Genomic DNA, 23,942 nt, shown 5'->3' with positions numbered 1-23,942 from the left:
CTCTAAGATGAACTGCCCAGTGAAGTCACTTTCCTAACTGTCCCCCACAGGGGCACCTGCCTTGTTCACATTATTTCTCTCGCCAGCAATGTCCTTCTCTAACCCTTCTGTCCATTCCCATACTACACTTCTTTCAGCATCCAGCTCAACATCCAGACGTCTTGCAGTTTTCCCTGTCTCGTGTCCTGTGAGCTCCTGCAGTTATTCTGCGTATGTTATTTATGTTGGTAGTGTACCAAAATCTTCCTTTTACTGTTACTTAACTGGTCTTGTGTTTATCTTCAAATCAATACATCTAATAAGTAAACATTTACTGGATTCATTTTATGTACCAAGTAATAATGGGTGTGGTGGGTATATAAACAAGAATAAAATACTCTCTTGGTCCTCAATCCAGTTAAGGAGATAAAATGCAAAGTATATTAATTTAAAAGTGAAAGTGTGTGCTTTAAATAACAGTTCAAGGCAACAATAGAAAAGACTTAAAAAGGCAGTGCGTGACTGACTTCCCAGTAGTGTAAACAATGCACCGTTTTCCTAGTCTGTCATCATCCCAGAAGGCATGAGCCAGGTCTGTTTTGGGGAAGATACCCAATAGCTTCTGTTTGAACTGAAGCAGGTCTACTACAAGGCAGAAGAGCAGAAGAAGCTTATTAGCTTCTCGTTAGCTTCTGATGAGCAATTTCCAGGAATGTGGTATTGATCAGGATACTATATACACCTATGTAGCATACAACAGTCAAAGAATATTAACGCAAGAGCTCTGATTCACCTGAGCTAAAGTGGTAAGAGGCAGCCACCCACTATAATTCTCTGTAAAACCCTTGTAAGTCTTTAATATTTTTCTCCATTTGTTATAGTCTGACTCCTCCCACTGTCCCACTCCTCCCCTACAATATGAATGCCACAAGGGCAGAGACCTGGTAACGCTTTTTCATGCTCTATCCTCAGTGTCTAAACAGTGCTTCGTTTATGGTAGGCACTCAAGACATGCTTATTGATTGAATGAAACTGCCCTAGCTATTTACATGAGGACTTGGGGGTTACAGTCACAAATCACAGAGTGCCCTTTTCATGTTCCCAGTGGGGTGAGGTCTGCTCACCACGATGCATCGATCTCTTCAAATGCCAGTGCATAGTGTTTTCACCATAAGGGAGGCATCTTTTAATTAGGGACAGCAGGGGACATAGAACTGCTGGGTTGCACTATGCCATCCGGAAAACACACGAGTCCTGGGTCCAGAGGCTGAACCTTCAATTTACTTTGCACTACCATTCTTACTCGTGTCCTGATCATCTCCTTTCTTGGAACATTTTAGAAGACAGGCCTTTGGAAAAGCAGAAATGGAAAGTTTTAATTTAGTACTGCTTAATGCCATATGAGATATTGGGCAGAAATCAGCAAGCTGGAAAATATGTGAAATTCTGAGTAATCTGCATATTTGGTACTTCAACATGGTATCTGAACTATTATAAAAAAGATGAAAAAATTAAAATATGATTTTTAAAACAACATGTAACATAAGGAAAGAGAAACCTAATGAGGCTAAGTAGTCTGTAAGGGTATGGATCTTGTCCATCTTCTTTATTACAGGAGATGATTAATAAAGATGCTTAATAATAAATGAGTGAGACTTAAAAAAATTACATCATTTGCACATGTAGTTAGAAGTCGTGAAGCCAGAACACACACTCAAAGCCTCTAATTCTTTACAACACAGTGTCTACTGCAAGCCAACAATACCAGAAAATTGTTGAATATGAGATTCTGAAGCAGAGGAGGAAACTCTTATTGGTAGATATGGAATAAGAGTAGGATTGCTCCTCAGGTCAAATCTGAAGTCAGATTTACAAAAATTTAAATGTTTCCCAAAATTAAACAAAAAGCTATGGAAGAGGCAAAGAAGTGGAAATCATTGACCTTAACTTCAAAGAACTGATCACTGGGTATAGGACGCAGGATGTACATAAACCTCCTGATAATACAAGAACAATGTTATAGTGTGTAATTCAAGTGCCGGATTGTGGGATAAAGACTAAAAGTGCTTTAGCAATTTGGAAAAGCCACAGAGCACCATGGGCTAAGGAAGAGTTTATGAACACCAATGAATACAGAGTGCACCTTAAAGAACATCTAGGATTTGGAGGGGAAGAATAGCAGTATGAGAGAAGGTGGAAATGGGAGGAGGCGGAAGTATAAAGATCTAGAACAGAGAATTTATGTGGAAAGTACATCTAAGATACTTATTTTTTTAAATATCCCCCTCTCCCCCAAAACCTTATGTTTATGTTGATAGTTAGCCTGTCCATTATGGATATCATTTAGATGGGTGAAAGCATCATCGTCTCCTCTTCTAAAGATGATCCTTTCACAGAATGATCTATTCATCTTCTGCAATTAATTGAAAATCTTGTTGAATTTTAATTCTACCTGTGCTCTTAACTAGTGTTTCAGTATTCAGTATATTTGGGGACCAGTCATCATATGGTCACCTCAGATCACAGAAATTTAATTGGTCTAGAACATGCCAGGGGCTCAATAAACGTTTATTGAATCAACAGAGAAAAAGAGAAAGGAAAAAGGATGGATGGAGTTTGGGCATATTATTTCTCATTAATTTTTCAAAAGTTAGGTGAGCAGTTATTTAAGTCATAATCAGGAAATATTCATAATAGACTGAATGAACTACTGATTTTATACAAACCTTTCTGATGTACAGAGGTAGAAAAAGGGAGTGGAACAAAGAATGTGAGAAGAAGTAAGTAGTTATTTACAATAACAAACTCCTTTCTCCCAGTGGTAAATTATTTTGGAAGAGGAATGAACTGAAATCCTTTACATAAGCAAGAGCTGAGTAAGATAAACATTTTAGACTATGCCAGGGATTTGGAAGACCATTCGGCATTCCAGACTCCCCTGTGTTGTTGCATATTGTGAGAAAAAGGCCACCAGCCTTGAAGCCAAATGGCCTGTTCTCAGGGTGAATTCTGACCTTACAGCAGTATAGTCTTAGGCAAGTCATTTAACCCCTCTAAGTCTGTTTCTTCATCTGCAAAATAGGGATAATTGTATCTACTTCATAGGATGATTGTATGGATAAAAAGGGTGTCTGCAAAAAGCCTGAGTACCTCATAAATAGAAGAAGCCCAATAACTTGTAACTTGTATTAATTCTTAAGCAACCATAATTTCCCCACCCCACTCCACTAGGTGGAAATCAAATCTGACCTCACCATGGCGAAGAGAGAAAAGGCCTCCTTACCTCAGGTGACGACAATCAAATCAGCTTGTTCTTCCAGACAGAACCACCCCCAGCCTCCACTCTCACCCATAATCTACCAGTCTTTTCCTCACAGCTACCACCCTGCAGCTTTCTTAGAGTTTCTCAAATTTTAAGAAGTTCCTGTTGAAACATTTAAGGCTCAGGAAAAATCTAAAATTTCAAACAAATGGATCTATACAATTTAAAGGGCAAACTCTCACCCCCATAAGTAGATTTTGTTTATCAATGACATATTTTCAGAGATCTGTCTTGGGTCCTAGATATGTCCAGGGGATGCACAGGATTGTAAATTCTCTAAGGGGATTTCAAAATATGGTGAAAATCTACCCAGAACAAACGGAGAGAATTTGGGTCTTTGTATCAGAATAAAGGAAAGCTCCTTCCATTTTTAGTTATAAAAGACTACTATAAACCTGAAAACCTAAAATATGCCTTAAAAATCTATAATACCTCAAGAATAAATTTTTTAAAAATCTTAAGTCCATGCAGTATGCTGTTGGTGAAATCTACATTGTAGGCTGGAAAAAAAAAGCTGAAATGGGGTGGATCAAGACACATTTTTTATACCTATGCAAAGTTTTGTAGCTACAGGAGTAGTTCTGGAAACAGTAATGTTAAAACTGTTCAAAGACTGGGCTTCCTATTTGTATAATACAAAAAAAGAACAATTTGTAGATGGATCCTTTAACAATTTTTTGATTGTGTTGACAGAACAACTTTGGTTCACAGACACTTAATATCAGTAACCCTTTTCCTTGGCCCATCACAGGCAAATTTGTTAAGTAGTACCAGTTTGTCTTCCTTAAGACTGTTTCAGCTTCTATCACCATAACCTCCCCAGGTCTATCCCCCTAGCATAAATTCATCCCTGTCCCCAAGGGCTTAGGACTTCTCTTCAGGATATTCACTTGATAAGTCAGTAATCAGGGTAAATTAGTTTATATCCAACTTCTTAACAGGAGCCTTTGCATTAAGGAAAAACATGATTAACAGGAAGTGCCCCACCCTCAGAAAATGAATCTTGAATGTTAAAATTTCAGATACCACAGTATGTGGGTAGAGAATTATTTGGATCAGTGAAGATTTCTTAGCAGAAGACTAGAAGGATATTAGTATTAATAACTGCCTCTATTCTATTTCTAAAATTGTGGCTATGAGATCACTTGTGCTACAATCACCAAAGATACCTCTTTAAAAAACAAAACAAAACAACAGATTTTTAGGCCCAATCCCAGAATAATTAAATCAGAATCTCTGGAAGTGAGGAGCTTATACTTTAGAAAGAGAGGACAGATGGGTAAACAAATATGAGGTTAGTCCTATTATCCCAATCTTGGGCATCATCAGATTATACCTTATAGACAAAAGCTTAGGGTTTCCATACATTAATTGGCCTACCAGTAGCCACTGTGCCATATTAGAGATTTTATTTTAAACTGGTATATAAAGAACACCAAGTGCATCTTTTTGTCTTACCAGGCACTCCAGCTTGGATCCAAAAGTTTATGTCTGTCCCTTCTCCATCACAAAAGACCTGAGTGATGTTGAGCGGCTGTAGCAGGCTCATGACCTCCTTCATGATGGCCCTGGCCTTTTCACTGCCACTGAATTGCAGCCCAGTGGGTAAGAAGGTTCCTGAGTCAGACTCCATCACCAGACTATAGTTGGAAATATTTACCTAAACAAAAGAGAAAATGTTTGGTTCATATCTGTTGCTTTTGTGCTTTCTCCTTGGGAACTACCAAACAACACCAACCAAATACTCTACCTCCTCATAAACTGTTGCTGAAACACCTGTTGCTCTGCCTAACTTAGGGTCTGGTCTGTATATTACCTAAGCCTTCTGAGATACACAATTACTCATCCTGGGATTTGCCACTTAAGAGTTGACTTGGAAGGACTCAAAAAATGTAATGAAGGGAAATATAAAGCCCAATATTGAAGCTGTTCAATTATTTCTGTTAGCAATACTATTCTTTCAACCGATTTTCTTAAGTGTCTACTGTGTACCAGTATGTAATTCCTCTTATATGGCAGGGATTTCCAGATAGTGTTAGCCATGCTCAGACAAAAAGAAGGTATGTTCTGTGGACTTATTTCTTTGTACCTTCTCCCTCTAAGTAGATATTCTATCTTATTTTAATTGTGAGTTCTGTGAAGCTTAAAGGCATCAAACTGACAGGTTTGTCTTGGGTTTCTGATTTTGTCGTTGTTCCATCTGTTGAATCCCCAGAGAGGGAGGTAATAGAACAAGACATGAAACACTGTTCTCCCTGGTGTAAAACCAAGCACTCTAATTCCAGGCAACTCTGCCAGGCTGCTAGTTTGTAAACTCTTTCCAAATAAAGTCTGGTAAGAAAGCACAGTGATTTCATGTAGCTGATATTGTCACGGCAAGAGCTTAGAATTTAACAGGCTCTTGACAGGTTGCACAGCTAAATTGCTAGCCAGCCCCAACACTTGCAAGTTTAAGGCCCTTCAAACAGGCCAGGCCACCCGTTTCCCAGGAATCATCCATTTCTTCAAGACTGATCAACTACCACCTTGGTTGAGAAGCTTTCCTTGGACAGCACTGCTAGTCATTCCTCATTATTTGCCTAGTAAAAATCAGTAACAACTTTTGTGCAGTGCTTCCGGAAAGCTTTCACATTTGCGATTTCCTTTGGTCTTCATTGACAACCCATAAAATAGACAAAGCAGCTTTATTGTTCATGCTCTTTTATAGGAAATGATCTGAGAATCAGAGAGATCAAATGATTTGCTCAAAGTCACACAGTTGGAAAATGGTAAAGTTGGCTCTGAAATCTTGTGCTTTCAAAAACTCCACACTGCTATTGCTAGCATGGGACTAGAATGGTAAGTAATACTTGTTCTGCATTAGAATGATTTTTTACTTACATATCAATTTAAGGATTGTGTAAGATTTTTCTTCTAAAACAGATTCCATTTTACAATGTTTTCCTAACTATTTGCCATGCAAGTACACTGTGATAAAGGCAAGATCAGCAGCAGGTTCTAAAGAAGACATTGTCAGTATTTACAGCACTGAATGGGGGGCCCTGTGATACCAGCACTTTTTGTTGTTGTTAATGATGAGAAGGTTAACAAAGCAGAAGTCTGTTCATATTTCCACTCTCGCTTCAAAGAAATTTGCCTTCATGGTGATTTTCAGCAAAAGACCCAAGACATTTATAACAAAAAGTGCTACCTCAGCTTTCAGCCGTGGCTACTGCATTATGGTAGCATCATTAGAGTTAATAATATGCAAAATACTTGCATTAATGTCTTACATTCAGGGCTCATTTAACTAGTACGTTGATGCTAGGTCAGCAGGTTGACATGTAATTTGATAGCCCTATTCCTCTTTCCCTGTATGCCCTGCTATATCTAGTCCCAACCCTGAACTCTTTCCCTCCTCTGCAGAAAGGAGAAAAGAAAAATCACAACATATCTTGTAAATGAATACAGAATTGACAATCTTGTATGTGATGGTGCCCATATTGCAGGCAGATCCAATCCTTCCAACAAGGAAACCAGGCAAAGTCTCCTAATTATGTACTATTTAGGTTAAAAGGGCAGCTAGTTAGCAGTTTGGCTGTTAGACCCAGCACTAACAAGCAGCCTGGTGTGGTAGACAAAGACATGGACCCACTTTGCTGTATTCCTGACGCAGCAGCTGACACACTTGGCTATCGAGGAGGGTGACTGGCACCCTTGGCACTTGGCTTCTCTATCTATAGGTTGGGACAAATGCTCTTTCTAAACCTTGAATAATAAGCCTCTCCATATGGAACTTCAGGCACCTTTAAAGAAAAATCTCTGTAGACCAAAGTGAAAGTGATCGCATGAATTAAACCTACTAGGGCTCCTAACAACACGTCCTTTAAGTGCTTTCTTGACCTCTTTAACTGCAAATGAACAAATGTCCTATGGACAGGGGACTTTACAGTTTATGAATGCCACTGTGCAATGTCACAGGATGTTGACAGGAACATATAGAATAATGCAAATAAAGGAGCTTTCAAAGGTGCCATAGGCTATATATATATATATGTGACAGCCATTTGAGTGGATAGATAAAGAATATGAGTGTTGGAATTATCCAGACTAGGTTTGGTCATCATATTAACCAATCTTTAGCTGCATGACTTTGAGCAGTCTATGTAACCTCTCAGTTTCTTCCTCTATGAAATGGGGATGCTAGTGATGGTTTCCAGCTCATGGAGTTGTAAGATACGGTGCTGCGGTAAAGCCTAGCATATAATTAGCACTTGATAAGCAGCAGCATTACAATTGTTACTGTTCTTAGCCCTGGGCATCAAGACCTCGCAGATTTTCAAGGATGGTCCCAATATAAACCATTCTGTTAGCTGATTATAATAATCATAGGTTGCATTTTGGAGTGCTTCCTACAAGCCAGACACTGCAAAATCCTTTCCAGCTCATCCCATGTAATGTTCATAATCATTCTATGCTAGATTTCTCATTTCTCAGATGAAGCAACTGAGGTTTAGATAGGTTAACTAACTTTCCCAAGATTACCTGGCTAGTAAGTGGTGCAGCCAGAATTCAAACCTGGAGGTCGGCCTCCCCAAGCCTGTGCTCCAAACCCCTCCACTGTCCTGTATCATGAAGGTCACATCTGTCAAGCCCCAAGTCCTCACTTTTAATTCAGAAACACAGACACTGTAGTGAAACAAATGGGCAGTATTTAAAAAAATTTTTTCATGATCATAACACAAAATTATTTGAACAGAATTTATCAACCCTGCAGTATACTGATTAAGCAAGAAGAGGGATGAAAAATTAATAAATAAATAAATAAAAATTCTTCCTTCCAAAAAATGATTTCCTTCCAACTAGGAATAAAAATCCTCAAATAATAAAACATCTTTTTAAGCCAAATAAGACAGGATATATAGATATCAGTAAACCAGAATTCTGGCATAGGAAGAGAAATGTTTGATTTCTATTCATGCTGAATTTTATTAGCTATTGCTACCATGATGGCAGAATTCTATTGTTTTCTGTTTATATATAAACATGTCCATATGTTTTCAATAAAGAATTAAGAAAACAAACCACCCACCGTCAATGACACTGCTTTTTCCCCACATTTATGGAGTCATTATCTAATTGTTAGCACATGGTGAACAAGTTGGGCAAACATCTCTGCACAAAGAAACTGGAATAAAAAGAGCTGGCTCACTGGTCTGTTAGAACTGCTGTTTCTCCGGAATGTGTCGTCACACACATCCGTATTTCTTTGTATGCCATGCATATTTGGGGACAGTGTAGATTTGAAAAGCTGATTGTAGCTAGTGACAGAGAGTGGAGTCATGCTCATTTCACACACATAGGAACAAGATATTCATCTTCTTGTTTACAGGGTGTAGGAAGAAGCCTACTTCTAGAGACTGAATGCTTTGTTGCTGAGATAACCAGCACTGATTGAGACAAGCTGAGGCACACAGATGAGGAGACTGAGCAGCTCAGTGATAAGCTCAGATATTATCTGTAACCCCCCCCCACTTTGTTCTTTTAATGAAGAAAAACACCTCTTTATTAGGAGTCATGGAAAGTGTTGTTCATTACCATGTAATGTACATATGCAAAGTAGAGAAATGCTCTGGAGTAACCTCCTATTTGTTGGGATCATTGGATTAGCTAGTATCTGCTCAGGGTCAAGGATTCATAACTTCGTCGTGTGCTACAATCACATCTTATAACACTTCTCTCCCTTTTTTTTAAGGGTCAGGCTCCTCTGCCAAAGAGCAATTTGGAAATAATAAGCATTCTTTGGGTGCAACACAAGACTTAAAAGAAGAAAAATGTTTGATATATATATTGCATGTTTTAAAATGCTTACTTCCTAATATAAACACAAGGGTGATGTTTGTGTTCTTTGCTTTTATAAAATTCCAGGTGATTCTTCATAAATATAGACCAAGGTCCAATAACATCTCCTCTCCCCCTAAATTTGGCTTATTTTTTGTTTAAAAGTTTTTGGTTTTTTCATAACCTAGAGAAAAAGCCTATGAGAAAACCAGGAGAAAATAAGCCTATTTTCTCATGTTCTTTGGTTTTGACCTAAAATAACACTGAAATCCCAAAATCAAATAAAAAGTAAAAGAGAATCCTAATTATTTGAATTAACCATGTAGCCTTAACTCAGTCTTCAAAGAAGTAAATTCCACACTGACACAGGGCAATCAACCTCAGTACCACTTTCTTGCCCAAGCAAAACGTTAATATTTTACAGATGATGGTGGTGATGCTGTTTGGACAGGTGGTAGGCTGAAAACAACTTTCCAAAAGCAAATCTTCCAATGTGTGTGTGTTGAGTTGCCACAATTATATTTTCAGCTGTGCCAACGACTCTGGAATTCCCAGTTTCTAGGGGTGAAAGTGGTAGTTCTTCAAAGAGCTTCAGCTCAAACAACTGTCATAACTGGATGATAGGTAAAGAGGTTTCTTCCTGCTATGCAAAGTCAAAAATAGGCTTTACTTTCTGGTCGGGTTTACCCTGAAGCTCAGACTTTTATTTCTGACAGTCTCCAGCATTCAGTTTTGAACAGCCTTGGGTACCCAAGGGAGAGCCAGGAAAGGGGTGATGACAAAGTGGAGTGTCATAAGTTATTTTTATTTGACAGCTAAACTGGCTACAGCTTGGGGAAATGGGCAGTGTTGGGTAAGTTACATTAGTACTAAAATCGCAGACACCTATTGTAGTTTAGCCACTGTGGTGCCAAGAGACGGAAACAGAATGAATAGCTTCTGGAGATTCCTTTCTAGCCCTACCATTCCGTGTGTGTGCACAGAGGTATTCTGTTGTGACACAAACCTGTGTTTTCAAGCAATCCAATTTTTACAATGGCATTTGAAGCACTCTAGATCTCAGCGAATTCTCCATTTGTGTAAGTTAAGGTCCATGGATACAGCCGTTAAACTCACTGAAAACACACAATACCTCTATAAATGTCACTATGGTAACAACAGTGAGCCAGACGGCTAAAAATATGACATAACCATTGGCCAAAAGAAGTATTTTATTTATATTATATAGGAAATATGACTATTTTATTTGCTTTTAGGAAAAAAAGTGCAATATCCAGCGTATTTGGTAGATAGAAATTCATGTCTTTCTCAGTTTCTAATTTTAATTCTGATGTTGAAACAACATAATCAATAGAAGCAGTGGGATTCAAGATCTCTCAATCAAATTCTGATTCCTTTAATACTATACATTCTTCAAGCGTTTCATGTTACTGGTTTCATATTCATTTCAATACGCAGTTGTAGAAGAGAAATCTCCAACACAGCTGGCTTTGTAAAAGCAGCCTTCTCTGCCTTTTTCATTCTCTATCCCTCTCAATCTCCGCCCTCCAGCTTTTCTTGGTGTCAGTCTCTCCTCTTATACTCACCACACTCCCATCCTAAATTGCCTAAATAAGGCACCTTTCATTCAGTGACCTTCGTCCTTTAACACTGTGACATGCTAAATAAACAAACATGTGTTTCTTGTTTTTGATGGTGGTGGTGTACGAGGCAAGATAGTGCTTTCTGCTTGACTTCTAATGCCCTTCTCTTGGCTAGAAAGACTACAGCATCTTCTTTAAATCCCTTCCTAAGGTTATAACTGACAGATGAGTTCATCTCCTTATAAGTTGGCAGGTTATTTCTTTTTAAAATACAGTACTCATCATTTCCTTGTCCAGCAAAAATAGGTTACTCTATACTCTAGAACTCAAATATTCACTCAGTCCTAGGGCATATCATATTAAACCCCAATTCATAAATTCTTTTCTCTATGGCCTACAGACAAGCACTTATAGCATTTTGGGATTACAACAATATCCTCATATGCTTTATTTGATCAATCACTCTCTACTAATCTTAACAAAGATGCTAAACACTGTTTTAGAAATAACTATATTTTAAACATGCCTTTCCTTCTCTCTCAAAAGCACAGTAATGGGTTTGAAACCTCATGAAAAACAGTAACACCCAAATATGAGCTTCAGGACTCTTGGTCTATTCAAGTGACTTCATGCCCTACTCCTGCTCAAACCTTTCATGAGTAACATGCCACACCCCTATCTCTTATGCTGTCCTGTAGCACTTTATTCAATTTATTTTTTTATACCTGCTTTTCTCCTGCAAGAATTCAAGGCTTCCTACAAGAAAAGACCCTATTGCCATATTAAAAGTATAGGAAATGCTCAAGAACCAAGAAAATGCCATGAAGGCAGGGGTCAAATCTGTGTTGATCTCTGCCATATCTTCAGCTTAAACAACAGAGCTCAGTACATAGTAGGTGCTCAATAAATGTTTGAAGAAAAAGAAAAGTAACAACCGGAAGGTTTTGACATGACTTCAGCAGCAACTAGAGGATATAATTTAGCTCTAGCTCAGGGCTGCCAATGTAAGAGGGAAGATTGATGTATTCCTGAGCTCTCATTATTCAGGGAAAGAAAGCATATCCCCAGCTCCTTGAAAAAAGCAATATTTTTTCCAGCGTTCAATTCTAAGAGAAATTATTACATGGCTCTTTATATGAGGAACATGGAACAAAATAATGGATAGAGCCTCCAATAACAGTTTTACAAAAGATGCAGAAACACTTTTCCTAATGCTATTTCCTACGTATTGATCCTCTTAAAGAGAAAGGCAAAATATTAAATCCTATTTCAGTAAAGATGTTTCTTCAGAAAGCAAAATGTATTTATTCAACAGTTCTCTAAACAGAAGCTGAGGAATAAGGTGACCATACATCCCTCTTTGCCTTGGCCAGTCCCAGTTTGCATCTCTTGTCTTGGTATGATTGTTAGTAAAGCTGCCTTTCTCTTGCAAACATTTCCTGGTTTTAATAATAAATCATATTGCCAACCTACCTATGAAGGAATTTATATACAAAGATAACTAAGATAGGATTGCTTTCCTATGGGAGGGCACAGTTTACCAGCGGAGTCACTAACTGGCTTTTACATTAAATGTGATAAGTTCTATGAATATGTACAACGAAGGGAAAGCAACTACTGAAAAAAGTTCGCAAAAGCTTCATAAAAGAGGTGATGTTTGTCCTGAGCAAACCCTCCAGACTGGAAGTTCTCCCATGAGAACAGGGATCTTGTTAGTTCATTAGCAAACCCTCAGAACCTAGCCAAGAGGCATTTGAAAATACCTGTCAGATAAATGAATGAATGACACTATTCTAAGCATCCAAATAATGTTGTCCAGATATGTAGCTTTCCAAGAGAGGACCAAGGCTTAAGCAATCTCTAAAAGAATAAATATAAGAATGTTCTGTAGAGTATCCCATTTTCAAATATAAATTGTCCCTCTTAGAATTTTTATAGGAGTTAGCAAAAAATCCAGGATTGAGATCACTAGTGAGTATTAAATTGCAAATATTTGACAGTGCTGCACTTGATACTTGCTTACTAGTGGAAACGCTTTCTTCTGGGACCTCAAACTCTTGGCTTTCTTCATGCCTCACTGGATGCTCCTGCTCATTTTTCTTGGCTGGTTTTCTCATCTCCTGACATCTAGACTTTGGGGTGGTCAGAAACAGTCTAAAGGCCTCTTCTTTTCTCTATCCACACTCACTCTGTTGTAGCTCTCATGTAGGCTTATGGTTTTAAATAAATCTATATGATGATGAGTTCCAAATTCATATTTCCATGCTTCTCTTCTGAATTCCAGACTCATATCCAACAGCTACTTAGCATCTCCAGTTAGATGTCTAACTGCGTACTAGTTTCCTATTGCTGCTATAACAAATGACCACAAATTCAATGACTTACAACAACACGAATGTATTCTCTTACAGTTCTAGAGGTCAAAAGGATGAAATTAGTCTTACAGGGCTAAAATCAAGATGTTGGCAAGGCTGGTTCCTTCCGGAGGCTCTAGGAGAGAATCAGTTTCCTTGTGTTTTCTAGCTTCTGGAGGCCACCCTCATTCCTTGGCTCACGGCTCCACATCACATCGCTTTTTCTTCTCCAGCTTCTGCCATCACCTTGCCTTCTTAACCTCCTTTGGTCTTCTTGCCTCCCTCTTATAAGGAGGGTCCATGTCAGTAAACAGCAAAAACATACTTTTAATTGCTGAGTCTAAACATGTTGACAGTCATTCTTGACTCCTCTCATGCTTTTATACCCAAACTACAATGAATCAGCAAATTCTGTTGGCTCTATTTACAAAATAGACCAACAACTTCTCACCAGCACCACTGTTCTCACCTGGTCTAAACCACCCTCCTCTCTGGCCTGAAGTATTGCAATAGCTTCCTAACTGTATCTCCGTTTTAACCCTCACCATCCTTCAGCCTATTCTTTACACAGCAGCCAGAGTAATCCTGTCAAAAAGGCTAAGCCAGGTGATGCTATTCCTCTTCTCTAAATCTTCACATGACTTCCATCTCACTAGAGGTGAGGAGGCCCTAGTCATCTGTCAGGACCTAGATGGAGGGCCTGGCCTTGCATAATTTCCCTGACCTCACCTCCCGCTTATCTCCACCTCACTTTCAGTGTTCCAGACACCCTCAGTTCCTCAATAATGCTGCCTCCTGCAGCTTTTTCACTTGCTATTTCCTTTGGCTTTTACACTCTTCCTCTGGATATGTCTTGCTTCCTTCAGGGCTATGCTGAAATGTCCTCTTCTTGGGGAAGTCTTCCTGACCACCTCGAATGAAATAAGACCTCCCCCAATGCTCCTCGTAGCACTCTACGATCTCCTTATTCTGCTTTGTTTTTCTCCTTTGTATCAACAATAAGGGTTTGCTTTTACTCTCTGTCTCTCCACTGGAAGAAATGTACAGTCCCCGAGGAAAGGGACTTTTCTGTTGTGTTCACTGCTTGTGATAGATAATTTAATGGCTATAAATCCCTCCCTTCTCTGTATGTATGCCTGTTTGTAATGTGGCCTTGCCATTCCTGTCATCAAGAGATGCAGTCTCTTTCTCAAACCCCTGAATCTAGGCTGGCCTTCTGACTTACTTTGACCAATAGACTCTGGTAGAAGTGACCACATGTGACTTCAGAGTGTGGGCCACAAGAAGCCTTGCAGCTCCCACCTTGACATTTTGCAGCACTAAAGACTGATAAAGAAACTGCTTGAGACTGAGGCCTCATTGTATGGGGTCAGCAGCCCAGCTGACAACCAGCTCCAACTGTCATATACAGTTATCTTTGGCCTTCTAGTCCAGACGAGCTGGCAGATGACCACAGCCTCAGTAACCAGGGTTGCCAGATAAAATGCAGGACACCCAGTTAAATTTGAATTTTAGCTAAATAATCAATGTAAGTATGTCCTATGCAATATTTGGAAGCTTATAATCTTGCCAATGACAGGGAGCCTGGTGTCTGGAACAGGTAACAGTTGCTTAATAACTATTTCTTGAATGAGCGAACATTCCGTATTATTGCTTCAAAGAAGAGTCATTTGTTTATATATTACCTGAATATGTGGGAAAGTTAGAATTATAACTTTTGAAAAATTGAAGAGTCGGATTTATAATCTTGCCCATGTGATAGATCACCTCTCCACTGCTGAGGTGGCTTCAGGAGCACATCTGCTGAAATGCCTAAGTACTTAGTTGAATTCCCAGAACTCTTCACCAAACTAATGGAAGAAATGATCTTGGCAAGAAAGAATCTGGGGGCAAGAGTTATTAGTTATTTGGTTTTATGATTAAAGAAGACTCATGTTGTCTCTCTCTCTCTCTCTCTCTCTCTCTATATATATATATATATATATATATATTCACTTTCCTAGAATGCTGTCTTTTTTTTGTGTGTGTGGCTGGCTGGTATAGGGATCCAAACCTCTGACTTTGGTGTTAACAGCACCATGCTCTCCCAAGTGAGCTAACTGGCCAGCCTCTGTCTATAGAGTATTTAACATCAAAGAAGGATGAACAAGTTAGCCACAAAACCACCACTATCCAACTAAATCAGTGGACCTGTTGAATGGAGAGGTGGTACCTTCAGTGGCTTTTAGGGGCTGGTGGCTACAATTGGCCCTGCGGGAAGGAGAGGAGAGATGGAGACATTGGGGATAGGGAGAGAGCAGCTCAGAGATAATGATTCCTAGTGAGGCTCATGAGGATTGGACAGAGGAGGCCTATGGAGAATCCTGACCCTGGGGACTACGGGATCCTTCAAGATGAAGGGACAGGGTTTTTAAGGGCAATATATTCCCTGGAAGCAAAATCAACTATCACAGTGTGGAAAGCATAGATGCTGAGCTTCCATTGGACAGGAGGCAGGGGTGTTGAGAGATGGCAATATTATTGTTGATTCAGATAAAGCATTTATATGGAGAAAACTCCATGCCCTATTTATAGAATCTCCTCTGAACTCTATACTCTTAACAAGCTGCCTACTTGACCTCTCCATGTGAAGCTCTGACATCTCAAACTTAACATGTCTGAAGCTAAGTTCCTGGTCTCTCCCTAACTCCTCCCATTTGACTGTGACATGTTTGACTCCTGTCTCTCACACTCATGTACAATCTACCATCAGATCCTGTGGGCTCTTTCCTTAAGATAAATCTGTAGCCTGACAACTGTCACCCCCTCTACTGCTATCATCCTGGTCCAACCTACTATCACCTCTCTCCTGGATTATTGCCTTGCTTCGGTTCTATTCCATGTCAGTCTATTTTCAACCCAGCAGCTGGAATGGTCATTTTAGAATGTTAGTTCAGATCATGTTACCACTCTGCTCAAAAGCCTCCAATGGTTCCAATCTCACTCAGAGAAAATGGCCCATGAGGCCTGACTTGACCTGGGCTCTTCATATTAATGACCTCACATCCTGCTACTTTCCTTTCACTGTTCCATGTCAAGCACATCAGCTTCCTCCCTATTACCTAAATGCCCAGCACAGTCCCCCATCAGCACCTTTGCAGCGACACTTCACTGTCCTAAAATGCTGTCTTCTAGATATCCACATAGCTCACTTCATCATCTTCTTCAGGTCCTTACTCAAATATTACCACCTCCATGAAGTATTTATTCCTTGTCCCCTTTTATCAGTGATTAAAACATGCCCCTCCTCACATGCCCTATCTTTGCTTCCCGTCTTATTTTTCTCCTCAGCAGTTATTTTCATCTAACATACTATTTTACTTATTTATCCAGTTTATTACCAGTTTTGATTAACTAGAATGGAATATGAGGGCAGAGCTTAAAACAGTGCCTGGCGCTTAGGAGGCTCTCAATAAAATGTGGTGAATGAATAAATAAATATATGTACGTATGTATGTGTTTAAACACAGACACATGTGTATATTTGCATATGTAACCCACACAAGCACACGACTGGATGCTCTTTTGAAGGATGGTACTGGTGGTGATGATGAGGATAATGGTGATGTGATTGCTAGTATCGGTGATCAATTTTTTAGAATCTATTTTTTTATTTTGTTTTTTAAAAGATTTTCTCAGGAAAGCATAGCGTTCAACAACAAAGGCTGTAAGCTAAATCTTTAGTGTGTATTTTATAAAGTTCTTAAAAACATATAAGTTTTTACAACATCCATGATAAATGCTAAAAATAAATACTTTATAGAAGGCTGTATAGAGTGATAGTAATTTTTTTTAATGGCCATAAATTATCAAAATACAAGTGAAACTTCTAAGGTTCCTTTGTTAATGGAATAATAAGATGCTCTTATTTTGGAGGCTGTGTGGCAAAAGTCATTTTCTTCTCAGGTGAAAACCAGGCTGAATACATCCTTAGCAGACCCTCTGTCATCATCTTTTCTCCATCAAAGATGAGACCCTCCCCTGTCTAAGACTTGCCAAAATAAAATGGCCATCAGTCATAGGAGGAGAAGGGAATGAACAATATTAACTGAACTGCCAAGTAAGCATTTAAATAAAATTTTGGAAATACTAAATTTTTTTTTAAAAAGCTTAAAGTTTGTTATGCTAAAGTTAGCATAACAAGAGGCTAATAATACACATGTAATCTATAAGACTTATTTACAGAAACTAATAAATGCACCCAGGGACTACTTAGAGCTTTAACAAATTGCTTCACATACTTTGTAAGTTTTAAAGTATTCAGACAAAATGAAGAAAAATAATAAACAGATGAGGCAATTTAGCTTTGAGAAGAGTTAAGACAATTTAATAGTTATAGTTTAGATAAAAGGAGGCTAAGGAATTATAGTGATTACAGAAAAAAAATCCAAATAGGTACCTCTATTGAGCTAAGGCAGGGGAAGAAAAACAATTTCCCTCATCTGAGAATAGTAATAAACAGCAGCAGTAATCGCCTAAAGGTAGAAGAGGAAAATAGCTAAATAGGAAATAGCATCAAATATGTCAGAAATAATGATCATTCTGGGAAGCCGCCTGAGGACCACTTAGGGGAGACTGAACACTAAAAAATGCTCAGGGCAAGTAAATAAAAGCAGTTAGGCAGGCACACAGACTTCTCCCCAATTTCTCTTTGGCTATCTATGTTCTTAATCAAGGGTGTCACTGGTGTTTGAAGGATGTGCCGGTTGATTAGGGTAACAATCCTGAGGAGGTTGTCTCTGAGTCGGGTAGATAATACAGTTCTCAAGTCAATGGTGATTGCCACTGGAGAGTAAGAAAAGATAGATCTGCGATCTACAGATGCTAATGTCATTTGATACACCTGTTGGCCGTTAGGTGAAAAATAGTAGGCAAGTTACTTAATTACTCAGGGCCTCAGTTTACTCATTTGTAAAATGGAGATAATAATTGTTTTATGGGTTTATTCTAAGTCAGAAGTTCTTAATCGGGGGTCCCTCGGGGGTTCATAGACTTGGGGGGGATCTGTAAACTTGAATGAGAAAACATTACATCTTTATTTTCATTAACCTCTAACTGAAATTTAGAATTCCCTTCAATTATGAATGTAAGCAACAAACCACAGTAGCATTAACAGAACCTGTCACTGTTGCCAAAAGAAATCATAGATATTTTCATATCACATTAGACTTATTGCAGAAATCTCTAAACAATCTTTATGCTCATTACTACTTTGAAATTTTAGTAATAATTAAATAATACTTCAAGATCTTATTTAATGCATTTAAAAAAACACATACACAAGTGTACTTCAAAAAGTTTATGGAACATATAATTATACCACACATTTAGTTTAAAAATTTTTAATAACTGTATTTTAGTAAAATTCATGTCCTTGTAATACTATGCATTTTATTTTATGCATTCAAAAATATTATTCAAGAAGAGGTCCATAGTTTTCAGCAGACTGCCAAAGTGGTCCATGGTATAAACAATAGTCAAGAACCTCTGTTGAGCAAATGGTAGCTTTATTAGTAAGGTAATAATTATGATATTGATAATCATTCCTAGTGTTATTTATTATTATGAAACTTGCTAAAATTAGTTTTCCCTAGACATCTGAGTTGGGGTCCTGGTTCTGTCACTTATGTGACTTTAGCTATATGATCTTGGCAACCATTTCCTCTCATTGAATTTTACGTCCTTTTCAACAAAGGAAAGAGCTATTTAATATGTTTGTTCTGAGAACTGCATGAATTTATTATATATATGCACAGGCATATCATATGCCAAGCTATTCTATTTGCTTGAGACATATTATTATTATCAGCAACAATAGTGACTAATGAATAGAGTAACCTTTTAAAGTTACTATCCAAGCCAGGGCACTTCTGAGAATGAAAGGGGATGCTATCAACAATTATGTCAGGACAATGAGTGGAAACTAGATGATCTCAGGCAAATCAGAAACCAAAGGCTATTTAAATACTACTTTTCTGATTTTTTTTTTGCATCCGCTATTTCTGCTACTTTTAAATCCAATAGATAAACACCATATTTATTTAATTATAAGAATGACATATTCTCCTATTTTAAAATTTTGGAAATTGAAATTCATGTTGCTGTTGATGCATTCCATAAGAAACTTAAATACCAGGCAAAGAAACAAATTGTGCCATATAGATATTAGTTGTCTTTGCTTATTCACGTGCAAACTTCATCACACAAGAAGGGCCTCAGGTAATTCATTTTACATCTCACTTAAGTTAGTTGCACTGGTATCAACACAGATCACTAAATTTTAAATTTGAGCCCCTAATTATTGATTAAAATTCTTCATAAAATCCACCACACTGACTTTTTTTCATATAAAAATACATTTAAAACTTAAATATTGTTCAGCTACACTGGACATATCCTAATAAATTTTAGGAGAAACTATATGGCTTTTAGAAATATTAAAATTAAAAGTTAAGTGAAATCAAACTTAGCCAAATCAAAAATACAGAGGAAAGCTGTATTCAATATGCTTTATAATCAGACTGTCAGCCCTAAGGTTGCATCTGCAGCACCTTTCAAAACCAGGAGCACAGATAACACAAGGTTGCCTAGAACCCTGATGCTGAGACCTCATTGCTAATGATCAAAAGATACTCAGAGCAATCTGCAGACTCTGAATTGAAGATATTTTAGACATAGACTGATTCTAAAGACAAAAGTGTTAGGTATTATACGCTCTTGTCAGTTAAAAAAACTACATGTTTAACATAGTTTTATTTTTCCTGAATATCTGTATTAATCCTAATTGCACTCCTTTACAATTGATGATCCTTAAATCAAAGAACTAGAGAATACCTTCTAACCAATCTCACTATGTCACTCCTCAGTATCCTCTCTCTTCCCTGGGGTTTTAGTTTAAATTTGAGAATACAATATTTGACATTCTGTTGTTCTGGCCGAAGCAGTACCAATGGTTGTTTTTTAAAAGTAAAAGGAAGTTTCTTTAGCATTATTTATAAGTCAACTGCTTGAACCACGTTTAAGAAGAGAGGTACAGGCCAGACTGCCACAGCTGCTTAAAATCCCTTGGGTTTTCCTGTAATAGTTTACTCACATAAATATCACTATTCTATTTTAATGGTAAAATGTCTGCTAAAAGAAGGAGATATATTATACACATAAACACATTTTTTTTTTTTTTTTGCCTAATCAGAGTGTCATGAGAAAAATGCATTTCATTCCACTTAAAAATTTCAATGTTAAAGTCCACAATTGCTGGCTCTTACAAAGACAATGTTAAATTATTACTTCATATGTGTCGTTTCCATATAATGAAATAATTAGCTGGGAAATTATATTTGCATTCTCAACGTTTTTGTACAATAGGAATGTCAGTCTAATTAGGCATTAGGTACAACTTTAGAGAATTGAAGGTAGAAGCTTTGTGTACTTGCGAATATTTTTTCTTCCTCTTCATTTGCTCCATTCTTGTTTTAGTGATTGAGAAAAGGGTGTTTTAATAGGGCCTTTCAATGAAGCCATCACAACAGTGTGCCATATTAAGATTATTTCCTAAAAGATGAGCAGATAAAAATCACATGGGTAGTCAAAGCCTTCCTGCCAATTCTTTGGAAGCCAATAGGCTTAGTGCCCTAGGTACCAACAATTTGTTACACTCTTGAATATGTCTTTCATTCTCATTTCCCTTTCCACTTTTGTTGCATTAGACTTTCGCAGGCTGAACTATCCGAGAGGGGTAGCTCTTGATCACAGGCACTTTTCACTGAAGAACAAACACCAATCCATTTTGGCAAGTGCAATTTTCCAACATATTCAAAAAGTAGATGCCAGAGAAAGTATTAACAATCTGAGCCTCAATTATAAAGAAAAGAACATGTTAAAGATTACAAATTATTTTATCTCCCAGACAAGGGAAGAATGGAGTCCACTTTCTTAAAGACAAAAACATAAAACAGATCAAGTGTCAAATCATTTGTGCTTTGAGTTTATTTTGCAAATAGTATTTAAATTTCTCCTTTGCAATTCACAGTTCATCTCCCTGTTCCCTAATTCATTTCTCTTCCTTAGTGCTTTCACTCAGAAACTACTAAGGCAAGTAAGATGAAGGGACATTAACTTTTGGAGACAGCTACCTTTTTTTATAATTGCTCCTCTAGTCTTCTAAGTTGCCTCCTCAAATTAAGACATTACTAAGTGGACCTGGCCAGGGATATGCTCATTGTCTGATAATGTTAAAAAATACTGACATAAGTGAAATCTCTGTCCTTGGAAATCTTTAAAAATATAGCAGCTAGAGGTCCATCATGGTATATCCGTCCTTGGTGTAACAGGCATGGTTACCCTGAAAGAAGAAAGCTGGACTCAATTTGTGGAGGGTCTTGACATATTTTCCTAGGTGTCTAAGCTCTACACATGTGGAAAAGATATAAATAGACATATATACATACTATTTCCATCTCTCAAGAGTTAGGATTCTGTTCTCTTTTTTCTTTTCCTCTAAGATTAAGGTGGTGGGAAATGTCTGAAGGTGGTATCCTGGGATGCCTCTGATCTGAAGACAGTCTTTTAAACAGTGGAACAATTTTAACATTTATTACGTCAAGAAAAAGTTTCATATCATTAAAAGGTCTCTTTGGACTTTTAAAAAATCTATTGTTTAGCTAAAACTTTACTTAGAAAATACCCCAAACTAAAAGAAAAGTCACATTGAAGATTGAAGTGGTGGCATTTTTTTAATCATTGTAGCAGGATCTACAGTTAATTTCATGAACAAATACATATATTTATTTTTACACTCTCCAGAGAAAGTGCAAATATAAAACATTGAAAATTACTAATGACTAACATCTGCACAGTTACACAAGATCCCTTGGCCTTTTACTCCAAAATTGTGTAGAATTGATTCTGTGCTCTACGTATTTTAAACTAAGCACCTTGAAGTGACTTCACCATTCATCCATTCACGTGTTACTGATTACCTGGCATTCCTAAATATATTCGCTAAAGTCTGGAAACAGGAAGCTAGGTTCACATTCCGGCTCTGTACCTCATGGGCTGTGCTATGAAACCTTGGGTACATTCCTCTCTGAGCCTCTGTTTCTTCATGTGTAAAATAAGGAAAACAGTATGTGGTCTGGCACCTACCAAGTTCATTACCATTATCAAATGAGGTGATGTCTATGAAAGAGTACTCTAATTTATAAATGATGGCATAGATGCAAGAGATTATAATGACATTTTGTAAATGGCAAGAACCTGTTACTTTGGGGAAATAGAATCTTTCAAAATTCTTGATGTTTTGTTTTCTATTAGTCTATCCAAAATATCTTTAGTACTGGATTTTCGGATTTAATAAAAGGAACAAATTACTTTCCCTTACATGAAAAGAATGGACAATTTTCACTTTTCCCTCTATCTTCTATTATGTTCTCTTCCCTTTGACCTTTCCTAATTTAAATGACAAAACAGCTTGATTGCCTCCCATTTGGCTCTGTGGGGTATAATAACGTATTTTCCAGAGCTTTGGAAGGGAAAAAAATCATCCAGCTGAGGCAGTAAGGGAGATAGATGCATGCCATACATTCTCCCAGCCCTCAGTTCATACCCGGAGAGTTGCCTGAAACACATTTATAAGTATTTACCACAGCACTACCTCTGATTTCAGAGGGTGGTGCATCTCACTGGATGACTTTTATTAAATGAAACTATAGGAATCCATAAAAGCAAATTACATTCCTGTTTTAACTAATAACAGAAATTCTGTTTAATCTCAAAATAACTCAGGATATGAAACCATTTTTAAACCTTTGTTGAAAAGTCTTGTTAAGCTCTCTAAATTTGATCGTTGTTTATATACGTTTTGCTATGTGGGGTATAAAAGCTCTTTATAAATTGATTTTGAGATACTCTCCTTTAAAAGAACCCTGAAATTAAAGCAGCTTAGACAAACTGCTGGTTGCTAGGGGCAACCTCAGCTTCTAGAATAAGTAATTACAAATGTAGGACAAGCAATTGATAAGAGCACATAGACAGAGGTCTTCTGAAAGAAAACAGGGAATAAAAGTTCAAATCTTCTAGTTAAAAAGAAATTATGCCTTTGTGTTCTTCTCACAAATAGGTAAGTCAGCAGGAATTACAGATGTGAACTAATTGATAAGGAAGTTAGAAAACAGTCATATGAAAAATGCTCAACATCACTCAGCATCCGGGAAATGCAAATCAAAACCACACTGAGATACCATCTCACCCCAGTTAGGATGGCAAAAATCCAAAAGACGCTGAAAGATAAATGCTGGCGTGGTTGCGGAGAAAAAGGAACTCTCATACATTGTTGGTGGGAATGCAAAATGGTGCAACCCCTATGGAAAATGGTTTGGAGGTTCCTCAAACAGCTGAAGATAAATCTACCATACGATCCAGCTATCCCACTACTGGGAATATACCCAAAGGAATGGAAAACATCAAGTCGAAGGTATACCTGTTTCCCAATGTTCATTGCAGCACTCTTCACAATAGCCAAGAGCTGGAATCAGCCCAAATGTCCATCATCGGATGAGTGGATACAGAAAATGTGGTATATCTACACAATGGAATACTACTCAGCTATAAAAATGAATGAAATACTGCCATTTGCAACAACATGGATGGACCTTGAAAGAATAATACTGAGTGAAACGAGTCAGGCAGAGAAAAAGAAATACCACATGTTCTCACTTATTGGTGGGAGCTAAAAAAAAAAAAAAAAAAAAAAAGAAAAACAAACAAAATAATCCCCCCCCAAACACCCACACAAAAAAAAAAAAAAAACCGGGGTGGAGGGGAGAGGAAGATTTAATAACCACATTT

The 23,942-nt window shown here is 37.7% G+C and overlaps 1 protein-coding gene across 1 annotated transcript in view; it reads right to left on the bottom strand.

Annotated features, from left to right (window-relative positions):
- LOC103606349 (carboxypeptidase Q-like) overlaps positions 1–23,942 on the bottom strand; it is a gene marked incomplete at its 5' end in the record, with an annotated part of 109,797 nt that overhangs the window by 75,277 nt on the left and 10,578 nt on the right. The window contains one exon of the mRNA XM_008590963.1: positions 4,760–4,961. Coding sequence (XP_008589185.1) covers positions 4,760–4,961 — 202 coding nt within the window. The remainder of the gene's footprint in view (positions 1–4,759; positions 4,962–23,942) is intronic.

This window comes from Galeopterus variegatus, unplaced genomic scaffold (assembly GCF_000696425.1).
Source record: "Galeopterus variegatus unplaced genomic scaffold, G_variegatus-3.0.2 Scaffold6512, whole genome shotgun sequence".
Classification (NCBI taxonomy): Eukaryota; Metazoa; Chordata; class Mammalia; order Dermoptera; family Cynocephalidae; genus Galeopterus; species Galeopterus variegatus.
This window is presented reverse-complemented; position numbering and strand designations above follow the sequence as displayed.